This window comes from Suillus subaureus (genome assembly GCF_016647635.1).
Source record: "Suillus subaureus strain MN1 chromosome Unknown BJ212scaffold_13, whole genome shotgun sequence".
NCBI classification, from domain to species: domain Eukaryota; kingdom Fungi; phylum Basidiomycota; class Agaricomycetes; order Boletales; family Suillaceae; genus Suillus; species Suillus subaureus.
The window spans coordinates 666667-693633 of record NW_024538569.1 but is presented as its reverse complement, the minus strand read 5'-3'; the positions used below and the strand labels follow the sequence as shown (position 1 = coordinate 693633).

The window sequence follows — 26967 nt, the reverse complement described above, 5'->3', positions numbered from 1 at the left end:
TTTTCGCAATCTCTTTGGACTGTCAACCTCACCCAAAGAATCGTCAAATTTCTACACGAATCTTGATCAGAAATGTGTTTTCGCGTGCCAACGAAACGCTCCCGGCCTCTCCAAGCTCAACTCGTTAAATAATTTCCCTCCAATATCTGGCGGTACTAGATGAGACTAATTAGTGTTTCTGCTCACTCATTGCGTGTTAGTTATACACGATTATGTGCAATACTATGTAAGTGATCATAACCTCACTCAATTTTCGAGACGCTTACTGCGGAGCTGGGACAATTATATTCTTCTCGTTTCAGCACGCTCTGACTCACCTTGATCATCCCTAGGCATCCCTCATATTCCTCGTCGAGATATATAAACACATTGCAAAACAATGTCGAGCAGCGTTGCACGAATTCCCCCCTGGCCACCCTCGCAGACTCTTATTTCTCGGTATCCTTGCCAACAGCCTTCGAGACAGATTTCAGCGGCAGGGCTTCCTGTCTGATCTGGACTAGGCCGTTGAGCACTATCAAGCTGCCATGGAACTTTGTCCCCCCGGAATTCTGATAGATCTACATTGCTCAGCTATCTTGCCAACATCCTTCGAGACAGATTTCAGCAGCAGGGCTTCCTATCTGATCTGGATGAGTTACATCGTGTAACAACCTTGCAATCAGCCTACAGGACAGATCTCAGTAGCTGGGTGACCTGTCTGACCTGTCTGAGGCCATTGAACACCATCGGGCTCCACCGTTGCTCCGTCCTACTGGCCATATCGATATCCACGTCTTTCAACGACCTTGCCGACTGCCTTAAAGAAATACCCCACCAACGGGGCATCCCGTCTGACACGGATGAGGCTATTGAACTCCAATGAGTTGCACTGGCCCTTTGTTCACCTGGCAATTCTTTTCAATCGGAGTCCCTGAACCTTGCTATGAGCCTGCAAACCAGATTCGAGCAACGGGGCAACCTGCCTGACCTGGATGAGACCATCGAGCTCTGTCGGGCTGCACTCTTTCTTTGTCCCCTCAACCAATTCTTACCGACCCTGCTCTTTCAGTACCCACCAGCCTTCGAGTCATATATGTGTAGCGGGGCTTCTTGTCTGACGTAGAGGAGGCAATTGAACTTACTCGAGCTGCTCTTGCGCTCTGTCCCTCTAGCTGTTCTAGCATTCTTCATCCTAGATTCGAGCGGCAACGTGGTATCCCGTCTGATCTGGACGGGTCCATCGAACTCCATCAAGTTGCACTTGCACTCTAACCATTCTCATCGTTCTGCATCTATCAACAGCCCCAAACACTCATATTCCTCGATCGCTTCATACTCCAATATCGCTCTGACCATAAAACGTTTTCGTGGCTCGTGCTACCAGTGTTCTAGATCGGGATGTCCCTTTCGTAATTTTAGGGATACCAAGGTTATACGGAACAGGCCGCTGCCTGATTATCGGAGGATGCCTTCTAGCCTAGGCTATATCTGAGTACCAATCGGAAAGCCTTGTCGTCGAGCTGCGGTGGCGATCATTTCCAATGGAAACCTATGGTGACATGAAGTATGAACGATTGCTTCAAACTCACACTTCAACGAGACTGGCTAATCCAGTTTCAGTTCCAGAGTAAAATGCACACATTCAGGTGATAAACCCCCGGTCGCGTTTGCTTAAATAGTGCTGCACTCATTTGAAGCTTCAGTGGACTAATCGACATGTTCGTTCGCACTTTCATACTTTTCACCATCTTTCTTCTCATTTCGCAAGCCAGTGTCAAGGCTTCGACCAATTCGACCAATTCGACCAACTGTGGTGATGGCACAGCTCGCTGTTGCGAGAAGGTGAGACTCTAGCATTAATAAACGGCGAGATACATTTGCGCTTACATATGTTGAAAAGGATACATCTGAACTGGGTAGTGTTAACGACGAGGAATGCCAAGACTACTCAGAGCCTTGTGAAAGTGGCTACACAGCAGCTTGCTGCTATATCATCTCCACAATGGTAAGTGACATGATTTAATTCAGCAGCGAGTCGATCTGAGCTAGTAATAGGATTATTACTACTGTAACCAGACTGGTTGATGGTGGCGGTGGGGTGGCTATGTTCTTGTACAGCAAGTTACCTCTAAAGTTGAAGGACATTCGTTCCCCCGAATTTTAAACATAATTTGCCGTGTCATTGTTTAATTATGTACTGGTTTTGAATGTGTCTCAGACTCTCACTGTCATGCAGTGCGAAGTGCACATTAGAACGCTTGAGCAGAATCAAGCACAACTCACATGAAGCTTCGAAGTATGTGTCACGGGAACTACCTGTGCGGCCCATGGACTAGTAGGATATCCCCCGAAAAAGAAACACGAAGTACGAATCCATCATCCTCCCGATAGAATTCACCAAGCGAAAGAAAGTTTATGACGAGTTACATAAATGTCCACCATAGGGCAATGACCCCGAAGGGCTATATGCTGAAGCAAAAAAAGGCGAACGTGAATTCTCGTTACATTTCATCGACTAGTACTGACTAGTACTTATCACAAGACGAGCTTGATTCAAAAGTAGCAGAAAACCCGACCGGCGACGATGACACAAATGAAACACAAAGTAACGTTTCCCGTAAATTGACAGTGTGATATGACTCATCAGTTCACCGGCCAGTGGATCCCTGCACTCTAAAAAAAGCACCCAGTGTCAGTGATACTCAGCGATACCATTAATTTAATAGCCCACAAATGTATCGTAACGACGCTCGGCCACGCCAGTTCCGACACCTACATACAGACATACTCAATTCTAAAATGTCGGTGGTCGCTACGACGGTGGTGGTGAAGACTGCAAGTGGTGTCTGCTAGTCATGTTTGCGTTCCGCGCCGTAAGGTTTAGGCATGAGTCCAGCTAACGCCTAGCGGGGGACCTTTGCGTTACTCGGGCCCCAAACAACTCAGTTTGGGACCCGAGCAATAATAACAACATTGTAGAATTGAACATCCTTACGACGATCAATTTATGTATTAGATCAGAGTTTAGAGTCTACCGCCGGCTGTTTCCTGTCACTTCGTCCGAAGATTTTCGGTTCCCTGGAATGTCATTACTTCCGAAGTTCCAGGAGCAACCCGTTCAAACCGTGTGTACAGCCATTCACTGGCCCTCGCCACTTTATGACAGCCGAACAACGCATAATCCAATTTTTTTATTGACGCACAAGATATATAACTTAATTAATATAGGACCGTTCACGCCCGTAGAGTGCGGGATATGCAATCGAAGCACCTTCGCCACAAAATGCCTTCCACAACGGTCACAAAGCTCTTCCCAGTCCTAGATATTCACACAGCCATGAGACCTGTTTCGAGATTAATCATCACAACTACACCATCCTGTACTTGTCCGAGGGGAAGTTGGGTGGACACGTCGGCATCTACCATGATTTGCTGATCCTCGGGTAGTAGCGGTGCCTGCGAGATCCGCTGTCGTGAAACATGCACCAAGATTTTCTTTCTCTGAGCACTTTCAGTACCTTGCATGGAGCTGTGGGGTAGTGTAGCATGAATGCCCGACGCCGGGTGGAGCAATTTTTTTAAGATTATTACATGTATGATGTGATAATATAAGTATGTCGATAAAGGTCGATGATCCTTTATAGGCGGCGGCGTCGAAGCCACCACTAAACATTTGATATATACCTTTATTTGAACGTAGACAATAAGCATAATCAGCTAGAATGTAACAGCACAAGATATGCAGTCTACATACATCGTTATCCTCTTTGACCGATGATTATCAAGATGATCTGTATTTGGTGTTAGTCGCATGAATTATGTTGTGAGTCCTAATGAAACTGACGACGCGTCTCTCATTGAGCATTTCTGGCGCGGGGAGTCACCTGTACGAGAAGTAAAAGAAATACATTTTCTTGCTATTCGTACCATGAGTGGTCGATTGTTTCATCGGTGTCTTAGTAACATAGAACATAGATTAGATGCTCGATTGGCAAAAGATCACTCGGGTAATACACACGACAGTTATGCATAGAAACGCTCGATACTCCACTATAGCCCAGTCTCCCGGTAGTTCATTTTTGCAACACAAGCTACAAGAACGGTAACAGTGGGGTCACGACGAGTGCTGCGAGTATCCTGAAGTCCGACGAGAGGATCGAGTTCGACAGTAGCATGATACAGTTCGGCCATGGGATACAGTCAGTCATGGGATCAAGGGCTGGCCATCCAATCGAGTTTCAACCAACAAGTTGAATTTCCTGTGGGATCACTCCGAGCCAGCTGCCATACTGCAGAAGCTAAGCCTAGACAGACGAACTTAGAAATCCGAGGGAAACGTGGGATTTTCTGGACCAAGGCTCGTCAAGAAAGGCAGTTGTTAATGAGCGAGTAGAGGCAGTGCAGGCGATTGTGCAGGTGGCACCACCGGGGCGCAAAGAAGTCAGATGACGAATAACAAGCTAACTTGATGAGTGGTGATTGAGGTCTTGACTCACTCTGCCGACACGTACCTCGTTTGTTTTGAGATCCGAGAGCTGGACTGTTTCGGAATAGGAAGAATTGTACCATTAAAGTTGGGAATGGAGCAAGGTTGTCGGGTAAGTGAGCTTCGGTGTCAGTTGCGGACAAGGGAGAATAGCTTTGCTTGGAGGGGAATTCAGTTCTCAGTGTTCTTACATACTTGAACATCTCAGTTACCCTGCCAAATCATTATCTAGTTGTTTGACTTGGAATGTCAGTTCAGGACAAATGTCTAAAATAACGACCGTATCAATTGACTTTGAATGAAAGCCGAGTACAGCTACCAAATTGACGGGTCCCAACTTTTGCCATGCAGGAGAACAAGATAAAAAGGTGTAGGCTTGTGGTTAATGTCAAAGGGGGTGAATGAGCGGAAGCCAGAGCGCGATGGCGACGGCAGGTCTATGATTTGAGTGGTGTGAACAGTGGGCGCTAGGATAAGTTAGAATTTGGACTATACGAAGGGAGTTTGTCGAACAAGGGCATTGAACTGAATTGGAACGTACTGTGACATGGAGGAGTGAGCTGCAGGCGCAATGTTGGGACGCAAGACATTGACAGACAGGGTCAGCGAAAGAATAACTGTTGGAACTAAGAAAAATGGGCTCCTCGGGGTCTTGCACGGGATTGAAGGAGTAATGCTCGTACCTTGAAGTGAGGGAATCCCACTAAAGTGGGTGTTGGGGACGACCTCCCACGAAGCTGTCAGACGAACAGCGTCTCGAATGAGAAGCAAACAGAATTCGTCGCCCAGAAACAACACTACGCCGGAGTGTGAAACATGAATCATGCCGAGTCCGTGCCACCGCACTCAGTCTTTGAAGCTGGCCCTTATGGCGGCGCACGCTCAAGGCTTGTACGGCCCGCCTCCGTCGCATTTGCAAGCGAGGTCCTTCCTTTCGTATACGATTGACTTTTGAGCTTGGAGCTCTCATTATTAGTCAGCTCGCAGCTGCCGAGGACATCAAAGTCGAGTTTCTCGTGGTGTCTGAGGGAGGGAAGCACTTGTCGGAGATGTTGTTGTAGTTGTACGTGTTTCGGCGGGAAATGACCGGTTTAGTACGTCCATACTAGTAGTACTACTGATGTCTAGCAGAAAATAGTCGAGGCTGCATGGCGGATCACATACCTAAAACCTACTTACTTCAGCAGACGATTTCACCACGACTCGGCATTTGGCCTTGAAGTAGGTTGCCAAAGAAAAGCATAAAAAGGTGCTCACCCTTTCGTTGCCGATTGCCGTGTCTCCGAATCTCGTGATCATTACAAAAGAACTAAAAAAAATTCAAATGAGGACCAACAGAAAACATGATGCCCTGAGCAAGGTTCGAACTTGCGACCTCAGGATTGCCCAGTAACAATACTGGTCATACAGGTAGTATGAGACCTGCGCTCTAACCAACTGAGCCATCAGGGCTTCTTCATCATCGGTGTTATAACACAACTGAGGGCTTTCAGGAAAATATTCTCTGACACGTGACAAAAACGCGTTGAACGCGTGACGTCACATGTACTATGTCACCTCGTCCACCAGTCCTCCAAATTGCAATCATGCGTATCCTGACACTCTCTGACTGCAAGCTAGAAAGGCATGCGCCCCCTAATGAAATAGAAGATACCTATACGAATAGACAAGCTGCTCCAATGCCTCCTCCTCCTACGAAGATTCCATCCATCACAATCGACGCCGACCTTGTGACGGACTCTATGGCCGCCAGATTGTGCATTAGCTTGATCGGCCATGTTTTGTTTTTGAAGAGTCAGGTTCCTTTGTAAGTTCAAGCGCTAGCAATCACATATCCTGCTGATATTTATATAGCCCTGTCATACAGATGGCACGGATGCCCGGTGGCGATGTAAGTGCCTTGCTAATTTATCTGACCTTAGAACTGACGCCACAAAGACCACATCTCGAGCTGCGAAGAAGCGCCATGAGCTCCTCAATTCATTTGACACCCTTGCATCACACCTCAATACGACATTTACAGCACTCTCCACGGCGTTTTCTCACCACTGTGGGACGAAAGGTGCTCGAAGTTCTGGTTGTGCCTACCTTGCAGTTGTTCTTGGTCCTACGCCTGGATCCGCCAAATGTAGGGTAATGGTGGGTGTGGATGCTTTAGAAGCAAAGGTCTGGGGAGAACGAGATGATTGTTCGGGTGTTCCATCTGAACGTGTGGAAGAGGGAGCGGGGATGACGACGAGAAAAGTGATAGTGAAGATGACTCTGACTCGGACAACGGCAGTGATGGCGAGGCCGACTCAGATGAAAGCGGTAATAGTGATAGCAGTGATAGTTCAGGCGATGAAGAAGCAGCTTCGGAAACGGAGTCCGACGAATCTCCTCGAGCAGCCTCCCCACCACCGTCTAGGACGCCTTCTCCCTCCTCTTCTCCGCCTCCTCAACCACACATACTATCTCCAACTTATGCCCAAGAACTTGAAGCCCTCCGCACCGCCGAACGCCTGCTCTCTCGCACACTTGCAAGCGCGTGCGGGGAAAATGATGGACAGGGCATGGCCAGCGAAATGGGTCAGTAGTCACCGTCTTAGCACTTTATCTGCACCTTAACGCTGTTTCGGGAATAGCTCCAACTCAGACGCACATAGTGTTGCGTGCTCCGCGAAAATTTATGCACCCGGCGTGGGTACCTAGGCAAGCACTCAGCGGTGCTTTTGACGCGCTGCTAGACCAGTTTCTTGAGGAATCTGGGGAGCGTCCAACAAGAGATGGTATTAAGAAGAAGAAAGGCGGAAAAGTGGAAGGTGTATGGATTCGCAGCCGACAGAGACTAACCGAAGATTCGGAAACAATATCGAGCCATGAAATTCCAGAAGAGGACGAGATGATTTGGTGGACATGGGACGGGAAGCTCGTTGGATTTGCGGACTGGTGACATTCGAAAATAATTTTCAGACTACTTGAACAGAGCAGTTGCGACGTCGAGTGCGTGGCTTGCAGGATAAGTATCTGCCAATAAATTGTACTCCTATGCTATGAAATTGCTCCTTGACTGATCGACCATCTATGTAAAACATTCGAAAAAAAATGATGAAGATAGCAATGCAGAGATTACAATCATCGGACCAATTCTAATTTCTCGAAGGATGATCGATGTATGTATGAAATCGGAGTTTGTTTGGCAACAGCTTTAGAAATAAACAACCTTTTGCTGACATAATATCGTGACAGTCACGATTGCCGCGTTTCAACGCGTTCCAAGGAAAAGCCATCATGAAAGCAACAAGCACAACACCATCTACGTCAGCACCTGTCGCTCATAACGCTCTACCTCCACCATCTGCAACATCCAATGCTCGCTCTTCTAGAATCGCTCCTCACTCGCACATAAAAGGATTGGGGCTTACATCAGATGGCCTTGCAGCACCTGATGGAGCAGGATTCATAGGCCAGATTAATGCTCGAGAAGTCATTATAACGTTGTTCTCTCTTTCTCCTGAAATTCACCAAGCTCGTAGGCATGTGGTGTGGTGGTGGATCTTGTAAAATCCCGCAAATTTTCGGGACGTGCGCTACTTCTCGTAGGTGCGCCGGGAACAGGCAAGACAGCCCTTGCTCTAGCAGTATCGCACGAACTTGGCAACAAGGTACCATTCTGCCCGATGGTTGGTTCTGAGGTGTACAGCACAGAGGTGAAGAAGACGGAGGTACTCGCAGAGTCGTTCAGGAGGGCAATCGGTGAGTACCTTAGATGTTTGAAAGTCTTTGTCAGGTTTCTCGTGAATACGCATTCTATGTTGTGCTGTGTATCACATCTCCTATGTCTTGGCTCGGATCTACAACTTCACACTCAACACGTTATTTTTCAACAGGTCTGCGGATAAAAGAAACCAAGGAGGTCTACGAAGGAGAGGTCACCGAACTTACACCCGCAGAATCTGAGAATCCATTGAGCGGATACGGAAAGACAGTCTCGCATGTTATCGTTGGTCTCAAAACCGTCAAAGGTACCAAGCAGTTACGACTGGATCCCACCATCTATGAAGCAATCCTCAAGGAAAAAATTGTGGTCGGTGATGTTATCTATGTGGAAGCCAATACTGGTGCAGTCAAGGTGTGTCAATATTGCTTAATCAAACATACACAGGTCAATTTCTTTTTATGCAGAGAGTTGGACGATCTGATGCATATGCCTCCTCCTACGACCTCGAGTCCGAGACATACGTGCCATTACCAAAAGGCGACGTTCATAAACGTAAAGAGCTTGTTCAAGATGTTACTCTCGGTGATCTCGATGCCGCCAATGCACGTCCGCAAGGCGGTCAAGACATCATGAGCGTCATGGGTAGCCTCGTGAAGAGCGGAAGGACGGAGGTGACAGATAAACTTCGAAGAGAAGTCAACAAGGTGGTGAAAGGCTACGTAGACCAGGGCGTTGCGGAGGTTGTTCCAGGGCGTGGTTTTCATTGATGAGGTATCTATCTTCTCACGTTTCTGTAGGAGCGAGGGCTGAACATTTTCCTTAGGTCCATATGTTGGATATCGAGTGCTTCACCTATCTCAATGCCCTCCTTGAATCACCCATGGCACCTACTGTAATACTTGCTACCAATCGTGGAAATGCACTAGTACGAGGGACGACCGACGTCGTCTCACCTCATGGTGTCCCTGTAGATCTGTTGGATCGGTTAGTCTGCAAACCTCATGATAGACCTTCGACTGATTTGCCTTATCAAGGTGTCTTATTGTTAAGACTGACGGATACAATCGCGAGCAGATCGGCAAGGTAGTACAATTACGCGCGAACGTAGAAGGCCTTAAATTGGGTCCTGGAGTTTTGGAGCGAATAGCAGAGGAGGGTGAACGAGGATCGATGCGGTATGAATATCACTATTAAACAGTGAACTTCTCATGACTGCCTTAACAGATATGCTCTCCAACTTCTTACGCCAGCTTCAATCCTCGCCAGTCTTTCCGGAAGAAGCCAGATAGAAGTAGAGGATATTGGAGAGATGAATGAACTGTTCTTAGATGCGAAGACTTCTGCAACTAATATTGGCGCGGACGGTGGCTTTGATGGAGGAAAGATGTGGTGAATGTCGTTCCCTGCCAACGACTTCTCCCGTACGCTTTTATATTATCTCGGTCATCTTGTTCATGGTCTCTCGTGTTCAGATTGCCTAAATTGCTACTCGTGTGGAATGCCTTCTCTGGATGCTATCATTCTGTCTCAAGTGGCGAAGAGTGTGTACCTTAAGGAGGTCGGTAATCCGGTCTTGTGAGTCTCGAACAACCACCGCCCTAATCACGTGCTTCTATTTCATCACTTTTGTGCAGCATTCGGTGGGGAGACCAGTGGGGATCCCCAAGGGAAACCCATTGATGCCCTAAACTCATTTTCCACACTTGCGCATCACCTAATTACTTGAAGAGCTTGTGACTCTAGCCCCTTCTGTGCCTCATACCGTAGGGCGTACTTCCCACAATGCCATAATGCGCCAAGTTTTTGATTTCTGATGACCTGTACTTCCGCAAAGCACTTCCCTTCTTTGCATTGGAAGAAAAAAAATACTCACTCAACTATGTTTACGGTCGTTAGACTCTGAAACCTCCGATTATATTTTTAGAGGGAAATCACAGCAAGCCTTGTATGTGCTGATGTACTTCTCACGACTTCACTGACTCCTTACCCTCGTGCTTGACTTGCCAGTAAATGATGCATTCAAACCAATCACTTTTTGGCATGTTTCCCATGCAACAGCGTCCGGGCCTTGAACGCAGAGCCTACGATGATCTTCGATCACCATTCCTGTAAGTGCAAGAGCTTGCACAGTCTGGCGCCTGGATCCGGTATTCTCATGAACGCAGCCACAGGTGCCACTGCGCAGGTTTCCCGGTCCTAGTTCCAGCGCTTTTTGCAAGGCACACGTCGTGTCAGCATGAGCTCGTGACATGTCTGATCACCACATGTTATTGGAAAAGGGAGCGAGTGGAAAAGTTTTCGCACGTTGGTAGTTGGCCAAGAGTACACAGGTGGGACATCTCATGCATGCCATTCGTTGGATGTGACATTTGACTTTGCGAGCTTCCATTTCTTGCGTTACCATCGAAGGCAATCACGTAAGGATTGGCATCAGGCTCAACTTTGTACACAATACAGGTTTAGATCCCATAGTTCGTTGTTCGGTTCGGTAGCCCCATGTTCAAGTTGTTGCATTCAATAGCATTGTCCGCTGAGGACGGGGCTCGTGCCTCGCAAACTGGGGATTTTATTTCCAAGTCAATAATGACGCGACCGGCACGCCAAGGCAGGTGTCCTTTTCCGCTCTCCAGACGATCCAGTGCTAAAGTTTGTCAGGGCAAATTGCAACCCCGCGAGAACTAGAATACCCCATGCGCGCCAACGACGCAGCTTATCCGGAGTCTAAGTTGGCTCCCTTTTTGGACCCTACTGACCCGAGGAAGCAACCGCACAGGTCATGAAACGTGCGGGACTGTATATAAGAGGCACCAGTCAGGTCAATACTTCAGCCTCGCATTTGCGCCACGACTACTGTATCATTTGCCACCTCGACAAGTATCATGAGACCTCTTCAGATGCCATACATGTTCGAGGATCGAACAGGCCACGTAGCCGGATCGGACTATGATGACATTTACGACCGCATGTTCCTCCGAGTAGTGCCTCATCCACGTTCTCCTGCCAGAAACAACAACGTTTTGGCTATCTACAACATGGGACGCCGTTCAACTCGACACGGAGACACACGGCATCTAGAAAGGCAGCCTTCAGCGATACTCGAGTTTGCAGAAGGTGCTGCAGGAGGACTAGGAAATGTCAACTTTTTCTACCCTCCTGCGCCCAGCATGACAATGCCGATGAACAGATACCTACGAAAGACGGCCTTTTTCGGAGGGTATGCTGTTCTCCTGTGTTGCCGGGGTCAAATCTGATATACCACAGATCTCTCTCCAGAAAATTCCGGGCGAGTGATGGCCGAGAATACAGATGGGAGCACCAAAGCGCAGACGGTCACGAGTGGTCGGTACGTTAAATATGCTTTGTCCACCAACATACCTAGATCCGTCTTTTCTACAGTGCATTTCAGAAGAAAATTACCTTGTCGCCCATTACGATCTTCGCCAACCACACATGCCAGCTTATGGCGTCTCCGGAAACACTCTGACCGTTCACGAATCATTTTGTCACCTTTCTATAGGCAGGTTGCTGTTATCTATCCTTGGACAGTAGCTGACTCTACCATTAGACATCATGGCTTCACTTCTCATCATGCGCTACATTGCAGAGCATAACCTGTAAATCCACAAACATGTCACATCTCATACCTCAAAATTGCCCACCATCCGAGGCGAACTTAGCACTCGTGCTAACTACATACTGTAACACAAATCCGAAATGGGGATGATTACTGAGCAGCCAGCTATTTTACTGTCATGGACGATTACCTAGTGATCAGGCAGAATCTTCATCGCTCCCTTTTCTTTCTTGCAATGAACAGAAATTGACGATCCCCATCCCCTGATTTTCGTCCTCTTCGAGCCTAATTGTTCCTTTTCATTTACTTATCCGCATTTAACACCTAAGGAAGTGAACCCGGTCGAACAGACTAGTTTCCCCCACTTCACATCTACAAATAAGCCAGTTTGCTATGTCAACACCGGACAAGAGCTTTTCCCACGAGCTGGATTGCCAGGCGGTGAAATGATTGATGTTTCAAAGAGATATACTATTAACGAAAACCTAGATCGTAGGTGAATCTGCACACCATTCTAGATTAACACCAAGATGATAGCATCTAGTTAGCAACATCGCCTGGCGTGAAGTAGCCGGGTAGTATGAAGGCCAGCTTCTTGATACCTTCCTGGTCCTGCTCGCCACTTCTCGGCATGATAGAGAAACGCATGCCGCCCATTTCTTCACTCAGAATGTCCCCATCCAACGCGGCAGCATGAAGGTCTTCAAGAACTGCGGCTGCAACATGTCTCGATGTATTAGCATTGTCCTGCAGGGTTTTGAACACTTCCGCGGCAGTGACCGCCTCCGAATGAGGACGCCATGAATCATAGTCTGTGGCAGTTGCGATTAATGCGTAGCTAAAGGGTTTCTCAGTCAAATTAAAGTAAAGCGAATGGTCAAGTCACCTTAGTTCCGCCTCCCGAGCTAACTTGGCCTCGGGTAAAGCGCTCATGTTAATGAGATCCCCACCCCACGCTCGATACATGATGCTTTCCGCCCTGGTGGAGAACTGAGGACCTTCCATACAAACGATGCACTTGTCCTTGTGGAGAACTACTCCTCTGCCTTTGTCTGCAAGAGCCTTCTCTACTCTTACCTCCAGCCAACGGATCAACTTCATGCTATATGGATCACCAAATGCAGCATGAGCGACTATCTTCGTGCCCTCAAAGAAGCTGGCTGGGCGTATGCCCTTCGTGCGATCAATGATCTGAGTAGGAATGACAAAAGATCCCGGGGTGATCTCTTCGCGGAGCGAGCCAACCGCACTGAATGCAAGAATAACCCGGACGCCCAATGACTTCAAAGCTGCGATGTTAGCGCGAGAAGGGACTGCTGACGGTGCAATCGAATGGTGCTGCCCGTGACGAGCCAGGAAGGCGATCTTTGATCCTGAAGGTAGCGAGCAAATGGTAATGGGCGAAGATGGGTATCCCCAAGGCTAAGAAGACAGCAACGCAGATTGGTCAAGATCGCAGAGACTCTTAGAGGATGAAAACGAACAGTCTCTGGGTTGACCTTCTCCCTGAGGTGTTTGTCGTGAGTTACAGAACATAACTCGTTCAGGTCACAACTCACACGAAAGTCAGGTTATCAAGATGATATAGCCCACTACCACCGATGACACCGACGAGTACTATGAAGTTGTCATAAGGAGCTGAACACGCGGTTGAAGGAAGACAGAACCAACCATCATTGGGGGTCATGATATCAGAGTGAGATATTAGCACTCGGAGAGTTCAATTTGCGGTGTTCGAGACATTTTATTTTGCAAGTTGTAAACAAACGTTTGATCAATCGTAGTGATAGATAAGCTTCGAATCAGATAAGGACAAGTACTAAATTAGCAATCGCAAAATCATCGAATTATTTATGTAAATGCTAAGTATAGGCTTGTATTATGATATAAATTACATGCGGACATCAAGAAGCTCCTGTGACAGTATCTTTGAGTCATGTATCTGATTCCCAAGCCACGTCTTAAACACAACATGATCCTCCAGTGGAAGTCATATACTAGAATGCACTGTGTAGTGAGAGCTGAGAGTATCAAGACAAAATTGCACAAAATCCCAGTTTTTAAGGTGTGATGGTGAGGGTTCAATGTCATCATGACCCAAGTACAAAAAGTCAGTCTTTTCCTTCCTGCATTGAATAGCAGCCACTTTCAGCCATTCATCAAGGGGCTTACTATTGTGCAGCAGCTGGCCCTCTTGATAATGCAGACAGACCCAAGTGAGGACCCATATGAATGACTCTGCATCATGCTGGTACAGGTGTTTGACCTGGCCTTCGATGGCTTCCTTCATGAGAAGTTCGATGGCCATGAAAGGTACTGTGCCTGTATGCTCCTGGCCTGAGGGACTATCTTGAGTTGATGATAAGTTGAAGTCATTGAGGATCCCAATATATCAACCATCTAACATCTTGTAGACCATGAGGTTGCTAGGGTTGACATTGTGGTGATGGACCTTTTCCCCCCAGAGGGCATAGTGATCTGGAGTTGCAGGTATCAGGGACCAATATGGAGTGCAAGAAGGAAGAACACGTACAGACAATGATGTGCCACCATGCAGTGAGGAACTCCTTGTCACTCAGGTCCATAATCTGGTTGAGCTTTCTGAATATGATAATATATAGGACATGCCTGCCATGTTCAGCGTCCTTAAGTCCCAATGCCCTCCTGATGTTTGCCGTGGATGTATCCTCAAACTTGTGGGACCAGACCATCTCTGGGACATGGTGCTTCACCTTGCCCTCCTCATCTTTCTTTGCAATTTCATACACCTTCTGGAGTATTTCAGCCTCACTCTTGTGCTCCTCTTCTGGCCAATAGAGCTTCACAACCAGCTCGTTGGTAGGGTTATGAGGGTTATGATGAGGGAGATTTGGTACCAGAGCCAACAGTGTCTTGCTTTTCACTGGAAACACAGTGGTTGCATGTCCACAAAGACCAAAGTGAGTGGTGTGCTTGTCAGACTTCAAATCAAATTTGAGGTCAACCTCTCCAATGTCCTCATCTGGGACCCGAACCTCACCCAAAAATTCAGGCTTAGGCTCGAATACCTGGTTGTAGTGTTGCTGCAGTTTTGGCTAGCGCCAGCTAAAGCCGGCTCTGATTCTTGGGCTTGACCAAAACTCACAAGTCATGCTGCTTATGTAATCAAAACTTGGTCTGGCTTATACAGCCACAGCAAGTAGCTGCAAGCTGGCTCAAGCCTGTGTAGATAATTTTAGTGTAGTTTAAATTTAGAAACGTTACATCTTACTATTGATCGATTATCAACAATCCATGTAAATGACTTAGTTCCCAAGATTCTTCACATACAACAAGAATGGGACCCCAAATTGCAGTACATTGTACCTTTGTGACATTTGGACATTTGTTAAGTCCAAAAATAGGACTGTATCACCATCACCAAAGCCAAGTAGGTGACAGTGAGGAATGCAGAGATGTTGAGGGAGATGAGAGGTTCACAGGATTGAGAAGTGACATTTGTTCATGTGTTGGGGTGTCCATTGAGGTTTCAGATTGCATTGGCAAAGGTACTCAGGTTCAGGGTCCGAGAGAATGAGTGAGTGCATTCTATAGCATATCCTAAAGATGATTGAACTATTTCGGTTAGTAGCAACAATAATGTGCATGCAAATGCAAATGCACCAAACACCATGCTTGCTCCATTGAGGGATATGAGGAACATAAGGTTGGTTGTCTCCTTTCACACTGAATCCCCCATCTTTCAACAACCCCTTGTCCTCTCCCTTCTTGCACTTGCAATGATGTGTGTTCTGATCACTACCCCTAGGATTAGTTGGTAGTTGTACAACAGAAATGTGAATGATGCACGCACTCTGCCACTTTCTGTATCTTTGCAAGTAAGGCATCACCATGTGCGAAAATTATGAACACATTCTTGCATGTCTCAGTGCCAGTAGCAGGATCAACAAAGGGCTCTGTGATATCTGTGTGATTCATGTACAGGTTACCCCTTAGGACATGCCACAAGTTGTGCTCGAATGTTGTGGGAATACAAGCCCATATGGGATGCAACCTAAAACCACATTCAAAACAGGGGATGTCAAAGCAGACCTATACATATGTTTGATAGCACCCTTGCAATACAGCTGAGAACTCAGCATTCAAAGATGGAAGAAGAATCAGGATGGCCCTGCGGATGCAATGCAAGGGCTTCATAAAAAAAGGAAGTAGTGGTATCAATATCTTGAAGAATGACTGGACACCGGTCCAGAACCAACTGAAAATGCTGCAAAGCAGTGTTCAGGTGAGAGACCCTCCAGCAGTGTGTCATGTATTTGGCAAATCTTGCATGGCCCACATCTGTGTCTCAACCAAGCTCACAATCTATGAGGGACTATAGTTGGTGTTCTGTCAGCAAAAGCTAACAGCATAGGCCAGCATCACTCACACCAGACAGTGCACCATCCTGATTGTCACAAGCATGTATGATGGCAACCTTCAGTGTGAGGGAAGGGCAGGCACCATGCATGGGTGGGAAGGATAGATCTATGAATGTTATTATATGAGCATGAATGAGGAACAAGTCGCTAACCAAATGGTTCATCTCCATGATGAAGCAGCTTATTCCACAACATTTTAAGTTTACTGATGACAGACATTTGAGAGTCAGTGTAATGGGCATGTTGAATCATGCCATGACTTATGATCTTCTCAACTTGCAATAAAATTTGTTTTTTGGCTTCCTCTACATTCTCCTTGCGACCTGTAATCTGTTTACAGATACAGTGAGAAATAGGGAGAGGAAAGACAAGTAAGGTGAGCAACTACCTTGACCTTGGATTTCTGATGGACAGCCACCTTCTTCTTGCCTGCCTCCTTTTCCTTCTCATCAGCTTTGTCTGAGAAGTCAACCTTGACACTGAGAGCATCATGAAGTTTGTTGACACCTGAACCCTGTGCACTGACAATGTTCGCTATGTATGCGGATCCATCAAAAACTTACCTTCTCAGAGAACACATCAGTCTCTTGGAGAACATGCTGGGCCTCCACCAGCTCCCTCATGCACTCACTCAATGTCTTGTAGCTATTGTTCATCTGCATGAGCCACATCTCATGCTTAGCAAGTGTGACATTAAGCTCATCAATATTATGTGCAGCACTCAGTCCAGCTGTGACTAATGGGGATGAATCATATAGAGGACAGATAGGAACATTGAAAGGGATTGACAGCAGGGTTCAACTGTGGTATTATTTAGCAGCATGACAACAGTTGAAAGGAGCGCACATACATCCTTCAATTGAACATTTTCCAGTTCACTGAGCTCTGCAACTGCATCATGGGCAACTTCAGTCAGGATAAGGAACTGCCTCAAGCTCATCTGTCCTGAACCTGTGAACATTGTCAGTAAGTAAAACAGAGTCATCACAGTTCAGGCTCGCATGCATGGAACAGCATGGAGTAGTTGTCTCCCATGGTATTGATTCATCTGTCTATCAAATAAATGAGAGCAAAGGTCAGGACTCAGGACAATGTCAGAAAAGTAATGCCACTCAATGCATGTGCAAGTGTTGTGGGGAAGTGAAAATACCGCCCATAGTCTCAACAGTCTGCCCTGAAACTCCTTGCTGGCAATCACAATGTGTTGATATCAGAGATGGTTGGGACTGGGTCAGGTGAAGCGCACACTGTCAGCTGGTCACTGTGCAGCTGGTGAGAAACAAATAAAGCATTGAAATCAAAATCAGCACAACAATGAGCAAGATAGTGCAAACAAAAGGTGAGAGGCAAAACAGTAGATGCGAGACAAAAAAAGTCATAGAAGTAAGGGTCACTTGTCATAGATGATAGCAGTGTCCTTGATATTGTCACACTCCTCCTCTGTGATGGCTCTGAGAAGAGCATCATTTGCACTGGGGGTAGATGTCAAAGGCTCGCTAGAGCCCATGTCATATACCACCCCATGTTCCATGTCCCATTGAGAGGCTGCCCAACCTTTCATAAAGTTAAGCCATTCTTTCTTCAAGAAAAACTTGACCATCTGCAATGCTTCCATCAAAACAGGACTGAGGCGATTCCTTTTCTTTGTATGGGTTTTGCTGCTGGATGAAAATACTCGCTCACATGGCACTGCAGAGGCTTGTACTGGAGCGTAGTCCATGGCAATTGAAAATATAGTCAGGAATATGGACTGCAAAGCCTAGTCAACAGCTCATGGTTAATGAAAAGGGTGTGACTTGAAGAGGTAACAGACTCACATTCCAGAACACAAGTATGTCTGTTCCATGAGGACTAAGTGTAGCTGTGGCATAAGCAGTGAACTCCTGATCTACTGTTTGACCACTGCTGTGGTGATGTGGCACATGTACATGTGCCATGGGAAGTCCATAGTGATGTGAGCCTAGTGTGTGTGGCAGCAGTCATGGGGCCACTACAGGTTGAGAATGTGCAGGATCAGTGTTTTCTGCTCTTTTGCTATGCATCTGCAGAAAAAATCAATCCAATGTTGTGCATTTATTTACAACAGAGACATACCAGCTTCAAGATAAACTCCTTGGCTTCAGTAACATGATCCTTCTCCCATAGACTGTCCATCCAAGACATCCACATCGCAGGGTAAATAACTATGAAAGTAATCATGAGATCAATATTTATTAAAACAAAACATGGGACTGACACATAGTGACAGAATAAGCATGTGTCACACTCATCTGGTCAGTGTATTTGCTTGTCCAGGTTAAGCCTATGTCAACAATAGGCTTACATTGAGGTACGTGCTGGCCAAGAGACTCCCAGCTATTGATCAACTCTTCAAAAGTTGGAATGGCATAGCTCAGTAAGGGAGTGCTTTCACTGGAGAGTTTTTGCTGGGTGGCATGTGGTGCCTGGTATGAAATGTTAAATTAGATCATGAGCTTTGAACACATCAGTACTTACCTCCAAGATCACTTCCAGGTCCTGAAGGAACTGCCAATCAACATCACTCAATCTTTTGTTGGATATGCTGCATTGAGGCCAAGTATCAAAAAAGGCATTTACCACCTGAGCCAGTATTAGTTTATGATATATGTTTTATGATGTGCAATCTTACCTGCTGCAGTGTCTGCAAATGGTTAATCATGACATATACCAAGTCCCATCTAGTGGGCTCATCAAGGAGGAGTTCTACAACCGGGAGCTGTATAGAGTCACCCTTGTCATCTCAAAACTGACTGTCCTCATTACCCTTGAGGATGCAGTCACAAAACCTGTTGCACCGCTGATTTGATGCATAGATCAATCACATGATTGTCCTGGCTCACTCAAGAGGCTTGGTTTGCACAGCCTGGACATAATCAACTTTCTTGATAACCTGATCTTCGATTGTCCATGTATTGACACAGTAGAATAGTCAGTAGTAGGGTATTTGTCAATGATATGCTTCATGCATATGTTTATCATGTGCAGGAAACATGGTATCCTATGTTCAACTGGATCAAAGTTGATCCTGCATTGCCCTAGTAGTGTAGAAAGCTTCTGCATTGTGGTATGATTGTTGGCCGCATTGTCAAGATTAAAATGGCCAGTCTGAACAATGTGAGAGCATGCAACATAATACAAATGAGTACCAACCTTAGCCGTAGTTTCTGCATGATCAAGGAGATATAATATCATGGAACCAAGGGATTGACCATCATGATTTCCTGGGATATGGTGGAAAGCAAGGAGGGCCATCTTCAACACAAGCATTGAACCTTGATTGGACCTGGTGATCTAATGAGCTGTAAGGGCCATGAATGGCCGGAGCTTTTGATCTGACCACAGGTCAGATGTGAAGCAGACTTTTTCCTGTGCATTCTAAAAGGAATAAGATACTTTGTAGGACACTTGGCAACTATACACTTACAGCAAGATCTTTCTTCAATGCCAGGAAGTATTCCTGCCATTGCTCAATGACCATCTTACAAGTCTTCATGTGATGAAATAGGCCAGTCTCACCAATCTCCAGGTGCAGGAGACATATGAGGTGCCAAAATTCAGGGCACTCGATCACATTTATTGCCTGGGGGCAATTATTAATAGTGGCTGTAGGCATAAACTGTGACTTACTTGATCATTGGCAACAATAAACTTCACAATTTGACAATGCATTTCATTAAGCGTGAAGTCTGGAATAACATCATGTGGAGAGCTGGTTCCTACCAGCAATGTGCCAGTTCCCTGGTTAGGGAGGGGACCAAGTGATTGCATTGTGCAAGGTGATTTTTTGAGTTGTTTGTGAATTGTCATCAGTGACCAGCCCTCAGCTAGTTGTTCATTTAGATCCTTTATCTGTATGCACCAGCTGAAATGGTCTGCTGCTTCCAAATAAAGTTCGGTATGGTGAGTGAAAGCATGTGTGTGGGGAGCTGAACTGGATGTGGAGCCTGCATATACCATGACCTTGTGTGTTGTGTTGATATTATGCAGTGTTCTGGTGATAGGTGTGAGAAATGATGAAAGATTGCAGATGCAGTACTCACTTGCAAGGGATGCAAGTTTTGCTCTTAGTATCAGGGTTAATCCAGTGAAGGTTCAACAACTCTGCTAGGCTGCAGAGCTAAAGAAAGAAAGAAAGCCTCTACCTCTGGGGTGAGAGGAAGGCCACTGACTCTCTAGATGTTGGTTGAAGTGCACTAGGCAATATGTTCGACCCTTAGGGGAAGCAAGGAAAGCAAGATCCATGAAGTAACACCAGGTCAACTCTGGTGAAGTGTGCTGAAAGCACGTGTGTGGGAATATGGAGTGCATAGGAGCACAAAGTGTGGGAATAAGGCACATGCTGTGCACAGATGTATATAAAACTGGTAAATGGTGTGAAGGTGTGAACTAAGACTGCTGAATGGAGACTGATGATGGTAGACTGATGCTGATGACTAGGGTGATGACTCTGATGGATGCTAACTCATGATAGATTCTCACTCTAGATGATGACTACTGGATGCTAAGTGACACAATAGTGGTTGATCTATGAAAACTTCCTCCTAGGCAACAGGTAAGCTGTGCCTAGGCATGCTCCCAGGGCTTGGAAGTGAATAGGGAGCGCTCTATGTATGTAAATGAGGTAAGAAAGGGTCCATGATGAAATAATGTATCATACAATGCTAGAAATGGTCTGATAATGAAAATAAATGGAAAGCGATGTACTAGGGGACTGGTTGGATGATGGATGGATGTGCTGGGATGCTGCATGACAAAGGGTGACCAAGTGTGGAAAGAGCACACTAAGCATGTGTGCAGGAATGTGTCATGTAGTGCAGGAAAGCATCATGCCTCTGGCATGTTTCATGGGAAAGTCATAGATAGTGAGTTGCACACTATACCAATTGTCATGAGTCGTAATATGTGTGATATACACCTGGAGGAATCTTGTTCTCTACACTGGTAGAAGTGATTTATATCAGTTGGCCCTTTAGACTGCTTTAGATTGCCAGTGGCCAAAGAGTCAGTGCGAACAGTGCTATTAATGGTCTGGAGTGGGCTCAGATTAGAACCCACAGGTGCCATAGTGATGACAGGCACAGGAAGATTTCCTGGTTCCTCTTCATCCCCTGAGACATTGTCGAGGTCAAAGACCTCACCCTCATCTGGACCAGTATGAGCTGCATCACTGGTTCTGTATCTAACAGGAAGCTGTTGCCAATGGGGGTTTTGAAGGGTAGTGGAATTAGCTGCTGCTGCAGCAGGGATCACGGTGGGAATAGTGGTAGGGATTGCAGCAGGGATAGCAGCAGCAGTGGAGAAATCAGCAGCAGCAGGAATAGCAGCAGAGGCAGTGGGGATAGCAGTAACAGCAGGCAAGGCAGCTGCCCGTGTCTTGTTCTGCCTGTGTCAATGACCTCACATTTGTGGTAGTAGTGTTGATGATTTGACAACAGAACTGTCTGTCTATATAAGTGTTCTTTCTGGGAAACCCTAGACAATGCCAATGTATGTGAAGCTTGAGGGCGATATATCACAGGTGACAATGTAGTGGAGTGGGGCAGGGCATCAATGAAAGGTCATTCATGCAGCATATAATAGCCTGTATGGTGGTGATATGAGTTATATGATATGAGAGAAGTGAACAGTAAAATTGCAATGTACAAGTTTGGCACCTGTCAGATGATTGACAGGGTGTGGGTGAAATTGGTCTTCTTTGTCTTGTTTTTTATCAATAAAAGCTTGCAAAGCACTATAATTTGGTGGGGGTGAGGGTGGGGGGGGGAAATCTCGCTCAATGAAGGACATACCTGGAGACTAAAGTGAATTTTATCCATGCAGCTTTCTAGATTACCATCATATAGATAATAGCTTGAGAAATGAACGGCTCACCTTTATCCTCAGGGTTTCAATTCAGAACCCAGATCATAAGGCAGTAAAGCCATCCACCACAAGGTTAGTGATACATTTAGAAAAGGTCCCCCATGAGGTGTTGCATGCAAGTGTGGATGTACTACCACTCCTCAATTTTAATCACTGCATGATATGATCAATACAGTCTAATGATAAGAATTAGCTAGATGAATCAACCATTTTACCTTGCACAGAAGTTGAATCACTGGACACTACCACTTGGTGATGCAACCTGTTCAAAAGCAATTCAAACCTTCAGTGGTGGATAACCATAAGTGCTAACAAGACCCTCACCTGAGCAATCTTGTCTGATCAGCACGAGAAAACACAATGGCAAGATCAGTGGTGATTTTAAGTGATGATGGCAGGTGCAAAGATCAATAGCTGCAGCTGCTGTGCACTAGTGTGAGTCTGTGCAGCATGTTGAAGGGAAAATAGTCCCACACTGAAAGCAGTGCACAATTACACATGATGCATTGCTGCCATTGCAGTACACTATTTCTAACATCTGTAAGGACAAAGAGTTCAATCCTACAGAACCAATTCATGTGACCCTTATAATATATATTATATACTGTAGTCTACAACAGTCACAATTTCCACTGTGGAGTTGACAGAATTGACATAGCACACCATGAAGAGTCATTTGTATGTGGGTGTAACCTGCAAATAAGTTATACTTCGGTTCAAAGATATGAAAGAAACATGTTACTCACACATGTGTTGATCGGTGCACTGCCTTTGGCAGGCATATTGACATTGCTTCAGCCATACAGCACTGGTCAGGAGATAGAAGGGGGTGTATGGCAGGACAGCAAGGAGTCCCAGGACCATTGGGTTGGCCAAAATCCAACAAGCACATAGCTGGTGTAGGCAATGTGGCACGAAGATCATGTAGTAGTGAATGACGATGATTGTAATCAGGATCTTCAGCAAATGTGAGAGAGTGGGTGTAAATAAGAATGTTTGCGAATTCAACAGGGATGTCATGGCATATTTCTGCAATGGTAGCACATGCTTTGTGCTCAAGTATGGTAGAGCTGGATAATTTCTTGTCATCACTGGCTAACCATAGAAGGGAGCCACACAAAAAATAGATTAGCATGTAAGTGAGTGACTCAAGATTGTCATGGTGACCTGGCTCAACTCCTAGGTGATTGTTGATTGAGGCAAGTGCAGGAGTACCAGAGAGACTTTGACCATGGCGAAATGGTACATGGTCACTGGTTTTAGTGTTCCAGTATGTCTTTGTGATTCCAAAATTGATGATATAGGTGGTGTGCCTCAAATTTCCAAGACCCACCAAGATGTTCTGCAGTTTAATGTCACCATGAACATAATTGTGTGACTGAACATACTCAAGACATGAGAGCTAGGAAAGTCAGTCAATCTATCTGCAAAGACCTTGAACCAAATGACTGACCAACTGGACTCCAAGATTGACAACATTGAGAAGGCTGAATCTTCGATTGTTCGCAAGGAAAAGTTGGTGGAGTGATGGCCCAAGGAGTTCAAGGACCAGAACATGATGCACTGACTCTCTACCAAACCAGAAGGTGTGTGGGATGCCAACTCCACCTTCAAGTTGTTTCAAAATATAGTATTCATGCTCAACTGTCATATCCCACAATCCGGACTCACATTCCATAATATTCCCACACCTTCTGAGCCTACATCTAGACCCCATATCTGACTCATTGCCAGATCCCCTTCCACTGTGTGCTCCACACCTCAGTAGGATCAACTCTGTTCCAGATTTACCCCTGAGCTCTGGACCTCTGGATCCTCACTACTAGCCTGATCCATACCACCCTATCCTGTCCACCCTATGCACACTCCATCCAGCAAGACATCTGAACTTCACCTCATCTTGGATTCAGGACTATATCCACCTCATCATATCCCAGTCCTGTATCTACCTCACCTTCCAGATCCTCAGATCTCTGGACCTCCAGATATCAGCCATAAGTATCTCCAGATATATTCCCACTGTAGGGAATAAGATTCCTCCAGGCTTAGATCGCCCATATCATGACTCACAATGATCAGTATATTGCACAACTCACTATCCATGACTTTCCCACAAAATGTGCCAGAGGTGCGACACATTCCCGCACTATGCGACACATTCCTGCACAGGCGCTTAGTGCACTCTTCCTGCGCTCAGTCACACATTGTCGTGCAGCATCCCAGAGCATCCATCCATTGTCCAACCAGTTCCCTAGTGAGTCCTTCCTCATTTATTCTCACTATCAGACCATATTTAGCATTGTATGACACTATATTTCATCATGGACCCTTTACTTACATCATTTTACATACATAGAGCGCTCCCTGTTTGCTTCTGAGCCCTGGGAGTGTGCCTAGGCACAGCTTACCTGTTGCCTAGGAAGTTTTCATACATCAACCACCACCATGATACAGAAACCATCATCATGTCACTTAGTATCTCATAGTGAGAATCATTATCATGAGTTAGCATCCATCAGAGTGTTACAGTGCCCCACTCTTTTTTCTCATCATCACTGCGGACTCCTATATGGCTGTACTTCTAATGCTTCCTTTTCACTGTGCTGTTTCCTCATGGTCTCCCTTATCTTTGACTCATACCTTGTTCTCCCATGAACCTTCCTTTCTCAGTAGTTGTTACCCTTTGCCCAGCCTGGTCTGTGCATGATTCCCTTACACATATAAACCCTAGTTACCACTTGTATTTTCTCTAACTTGAATCTACTTGGTTCTCTTTCATACTTGAACTCTAGATCCTGCGGGAGTCTAGACGATCGCTCCTGAGGGAGGCACTTGACTCGATAAGGCTTAGTCCTTGATTGACCTTGATCCTTGATTCCTTTATTGGAACAACACTCTATCCAAGTTCATAACACAGAGTCATTGCCCTAGCCATTAGCATCAGTCTATCAGCATCAGTGTCCATTCAGCAGTCCCACTTCATGTCTTCACACCATCTTTCAGTTCTCACATGTTCACACACTGTGTGCACCCTATTCCCATGCTTCGCACTCTTATGCACTTGATATTCCCATGGGCACACCCCCAGCATGCTTCACCAGAGTTGACTTGGAGTCACTTTGTGGATCTTGCTTTCTTTGCTTCCCCTAAGGGTCAAACATATTGCTTAGTGCATTTCGACCAACATATAGAGAATCAGTAGCCTTCCTCTCACCCCAGAGGTAGAGCCCACTTTCTTTCTTTTGCTCTGCAGCCTAGCAGAGTAGTTGAACCTTCACTGCCCTCTGTCTGATATCCTGCACCTATCCCCATTTAGACATCTCCACCTTTCTGGCTTTCAGCTACCTCTCATTCCATCTTGCTGATTGATCCTTGTATGAGTCTTCATCTCCAAGTTCATTTAGTTATGTTCTATCTTACTTACTAATGTGTTTCCACATGCTCATACATAGCCCTGCTCCTTTGCTTACTGATCCTCTCAGACATTGTCCAGTATATAACCCCTGTAGATACTCCTGTAGTTCCTCAGTTTGAATATCATCTTAGACTTTGCTCTACTTGCCCAATCCTCTCTTGGACTTTGGTCCACCTAAGTCTGTCCTATCCATCAGGCCTAGGGATTGATTCCCTAGGCCAGAGCTCTGCCTTTCCAGCACTTCTCCTCTTTCTGGACTTAGGTCCAATCCCTGTCCCTCTGACTCTACCTTAGGGTAGTCTACCTCTGTTTGTTTCTACATCGGACCTCATCTAATATAGCCCCTATTCCTTCCATACCTTCAGACATCCTGTCCTTTGTACCTCTGGACATCCTGTCCTTCTGTCCTCCATCCTCCTGTCCTCCTGTCCTCCTGTCCTCCTGTCCTCCTGTCCTCCTGTCCTCCTGTCCTCCTGTCCTCCTGTCCTCCTGTCCTCCTGTCCTCCTGTCCTCCTGTCCTCCTGTCCTCCTGTCCTCCTGTCCTCCTGTCCTCCTGTCCTCTGGACCTTCGGACCTCCTATCCTTCCATCCTGTTTCCTGTAGAAGTATTACCTTGCAGTGGGAACTCTCCTAAGCACTTCCTGCATTCCTCCAGAACTCTCCTGTGCTTCTCTGGAAGTCCTCTAGCACTCTCTACCAGAATAGCCAGCCTCCAGAAGTCCTCTGGACTTTGTTGGACCATCATCAGACCTCATCTGAAATGAAGGGCCCATACTTGGGTAAGGGACACAGCATATGAGCTGAGGCCAAGCCCCTCTGAGTCAGTCTCTCCCTCCCTTGAGCAACATGGTTCTTAACAATGACAGAAGATGAGTGATTGACAATGGTTTTGAGTTTGAGGGCAATGTGATCATCATTGATGATATTCCACACAGAATATACGACAGCTAAGTTGTACAACATAAGTGAATCTGAACCAGAACAATAAATTTGACCACATGCCATACAAGCTAGATCCTAAGACATCTCCCAGCCTAAATCTCCCATTCACTTGAACTGGGACCTTATGCATGGTAACTTATAGTGGATCCAACTGAATAGTGGGGATATGTTGGAGAATGAGTTCATGATGCAAGTGACGCAATGTACACAACCCCCTCCAGCTGGCTTGAGGCCAGCTCAAGCCATTCTTCCCACATCCTTGGCTTGTTGCAATTTGTGCTGGTTCAGGTGCCTTGCAGACCAGACCAAGTTGTACATGAGTAACTTGGTTCATTGGAATCGCCGAACTGCTGTGAAATTGGTAAGAGCCAAGCCCGGACCAGCCATAGCCAAGCCACAACACTACTACCTGGTTGTAACCCCATCCAGCATATGGCATTCGCTGGATGGCAAGCAGCAACACCATAAACCAGGGAAGGTCTTGCACGAAATTGATGCTGGAGCATTGAATCATGTCTTGCTGATCAAAATACCACAGGTAAATCATGTCGTCTGGTATGAGTGATCAATTTCATGATACATCTG

At 46.1% G+C, this 26967-nt stretch overlaps 10 protein-coding genes and 1 non-coding gene across 11 annotated transcripts; 5 read left to right on the top strand and 6 right to left on the bottom strand.

Moving 5' to 3' along the window:
* Positions 1-553: 553 nt before the first annotated feature.
* On the top strand, positions 554-1018 carry BJ212DRAFT_1228892 (uncharacterized protein; the record flags this gene model as incomplete). Its single annotated transcript, XM_041329474.1, has 2 exons — positions 554-644; positions 867-1018. Coding segments are annotated over 2 exons (243 nt in total), but the record flags the coding sequence as incomplete, so codon positions are not given.
* A 2736-nt stretch (positions 1019-3754) lies between these two features.
* BJ212DRAFT_1349953 (uncharacterized protein) lies at positions 3755-4286 on the top strand. Its single transcript, XM_041335485.1, has 2 exons — positions 3755-3937; positions 4001-4286. The coding sequence occupies exons 1-2, from the start codon at positions 3794-3796 to the stop codon at positions 4013-4015; spliced, it is 159 nt and encodes a 52-aa protein (XP_041193899.1). The 5' UTR covers positions 3755-3793; the 3' UTR covers positions 4016-4286.
* Positions 4287-4701: 415 nt separating this feature from the next.
* On the bottom strand, positions 4702-5691 carry BJ212DRAFT_1349952 (uncharacterized protein). The gene is made up of 2 exons (XM_041335484.1): positions 5633-5691; positions 4702-5582 (listed from the first exon to the last, which is right to left on the bottom strand). Exon 2 carries the CDS (start codon positions 5291-5293, stop codon positions 4958-4960), a length of 336 nt encoding a protein of 111 aa, XP_041193898.1. The 5' UTR covers positions 5294-5582; positions 5633-5691; the 3' UTR covers positions 4702-4957.
* Positions 5692-5815: 124 nt separating this feature from the next.
* BJ212DRAFT_t57 lies at positions 5816-5920 on the bottom strand. Its single transcript has one exon. It is a non-coding gene; the product is annotated as a tRNA-Met (tRNA).
* A 227-nt stretch (positions 5921-6147) lies between these two features.
* On the top strand, positions 6148-7400 carry BJ212DRAFT_1446648 (uncharacterized protein; the record flags this gene model as incomplete). The annotated part of the gene is made up of 5 exons (XM_041338287.1): positions 6148-6275; positions 6323-6359; positions 6407-6662; positions 6689-7036; positions 7093-7400. 5 exons carry the CDS (start codon positions 6148-6150, stop codon positions 7398-7400), a joined length of 1077 nt encoding a protein of 358 aa, XP_041193897.1.
* Positions 7401-7738: 338 nt separating this feature from the next.
* On the top strand, positions 7739-9561 carry BJ212DRAFT_1446647 (TIP49 C-terminus-domain-containing protein; the record flags this gene model as incomplete). Its single annotated transcript, XM_041338286.1, is given in 8 exon segments — positions 7739-7933; positions 7984-8203; positions 8338-8579; positions 8633-8899; positions 8919-8939; positions 8992-9152; positions 9203-9343; positions 9393-9561. 8 exon segments carry the CDS (start codon positions 7739-7741, stop codon positions 9559-9561), a joined length of 1416 nt encoding a protein of 471 aa, XP_041193896.1.
* Positions 9562-10954: 1393 nt separating this feature from the next.
* BJ212DRAFT_139347 (uncharacterized protein) lies at positions 10955-12155 on the top strand. The gene is made up of 4 exons (XM_041337111.1): positions 10955-11382; positions 11430-11511; positions 11565-11685; positions 11734-12155. Exons 1-4 carry the CDS (start codon positions 11048-11050, stop codon positions 11784-11786), a joined length of 591 nt encoding a protein of 196 aa, XP_041193895.1. The 5' UTR covers positions 10955-11047; the 3' UTR covers positions 11787-12155.
* A 127-nt stretch (positions 12156-12282) lies between these two features.
* On the bottom strand, positions 12283-14050 carry BJ212DRAFT_1446644 (nucleoside phosphorylase domain-containing protein; the record flags this gene model as incomplete). Its single annotated transcript, XM_041338285.1, has 5 exons — positions 12283-12580; positions 12629-13164; positions 13227-13248; positions 13302-13359; positions 13915-14050. The coding sequence occupies 5 exons, from the start codon at positions 14048-14050 to the stop codon at positions 12283-12285; spliced, it is 1050 nt and encodes a 349-aa protein (XP_041193894.1).
* Positions 14051-14134: 84 nt separating this feature from the next.
* Positions 14135-17103, bottom strand: BJ212DRAFT_1480212 (uncharacterized protein; the record flags this gene model as incomplete). Its single annotated transcript, XM_041340039.1, has 8 exons — positions 14135-14220; positions 14276-14789; positions 16151-16248; positions 16295-16472; positions 16531-16656; positions 16706-16878; positions 16916-16943; positions 16993-17103. 8 exons carry the CDS (start codon positions 17101-17103, stop codon positions 14135-14137), a joined length of 1314 nt encoding a protein of 437 aa, XP_041193893.1.
* A 4062-nt stretch (positions 17104-21165) lies between these two features.
* Positions 21166-22889, bottom strand: BJ212DRAFT_1299175 (uncharacterized protein; the record flags this gene model as incomplete). Its single annotated transcript, XM_041332823.1, has 6 exons — positions 21166-21180; positions 21219-21546; positions 21953-21987; positions 22522-22586; positions 22689-22718; positions 22772-22889. The coding sequence occupies 6 exons, from the start codon at positions 22887-22889 to the stop codon at positions 21166-21168; spliced, it is 591 nt and encodes a 196-aa protein (XP_041193892.1).
* Positions 22890-22941: 52 nt separating this feature from the next.
* On the bottom strand, positions 22942-23670 carry BJ212DRAFT_1225905 (kinase-like domain-containing protein; the record flags this gene model as incomplete). The annotated part of the gene is made up of 2 exons (XM_041329450.1): positions 22942-23427; positions 23479-23670. Coding segments are annotated over 2 exons (678 nt in total), but the record flags the coding sequence as incomplete, so codon positions are not given.
* Positions 23671-26967: the final 3297 nt, after the last annotated feature.

Bases quoted from the DNA above. Each gene is read 5' to 3' on its own strand.
- BJ212DRAFT_1349953 (XM_041335485.1), top strand. From the start codon at position 3,794: ATGAATTATGTTGTGAGTCCTAATGAAACTGACGACGCGTCTCTCATT.
- BJ212DRAFT_1349952 (XM_041335484.1), bottom strand. From the start codon at position 5,293: ATGATTCATGTTTCACACTCCGGCGTAGTGTTGTTTCTGGGCGACGAA.
- BJ212DRAFT_139347 (XM_041337111.1), top strand. From the start codon at position 11,048: ATGAGACCTCTTCAGATGCCATACATGTTCGAGGATCGAACAGGCCAC. The intron at 11,383-11,429 runs GTATGCTGTTCT...GATATACCACAG, and splicing joins AAGACGGCCTTTTTCGGAGG to ATCTCTCTCCAGAAAATTCC. The intron at 11,686-11,733 runs GCAGGTTGCTGT...CTCTACCATTAG, and splicing joins ATTTTGTCACCTTTCTATAG to ACATCATGGCTTCACTTCTC.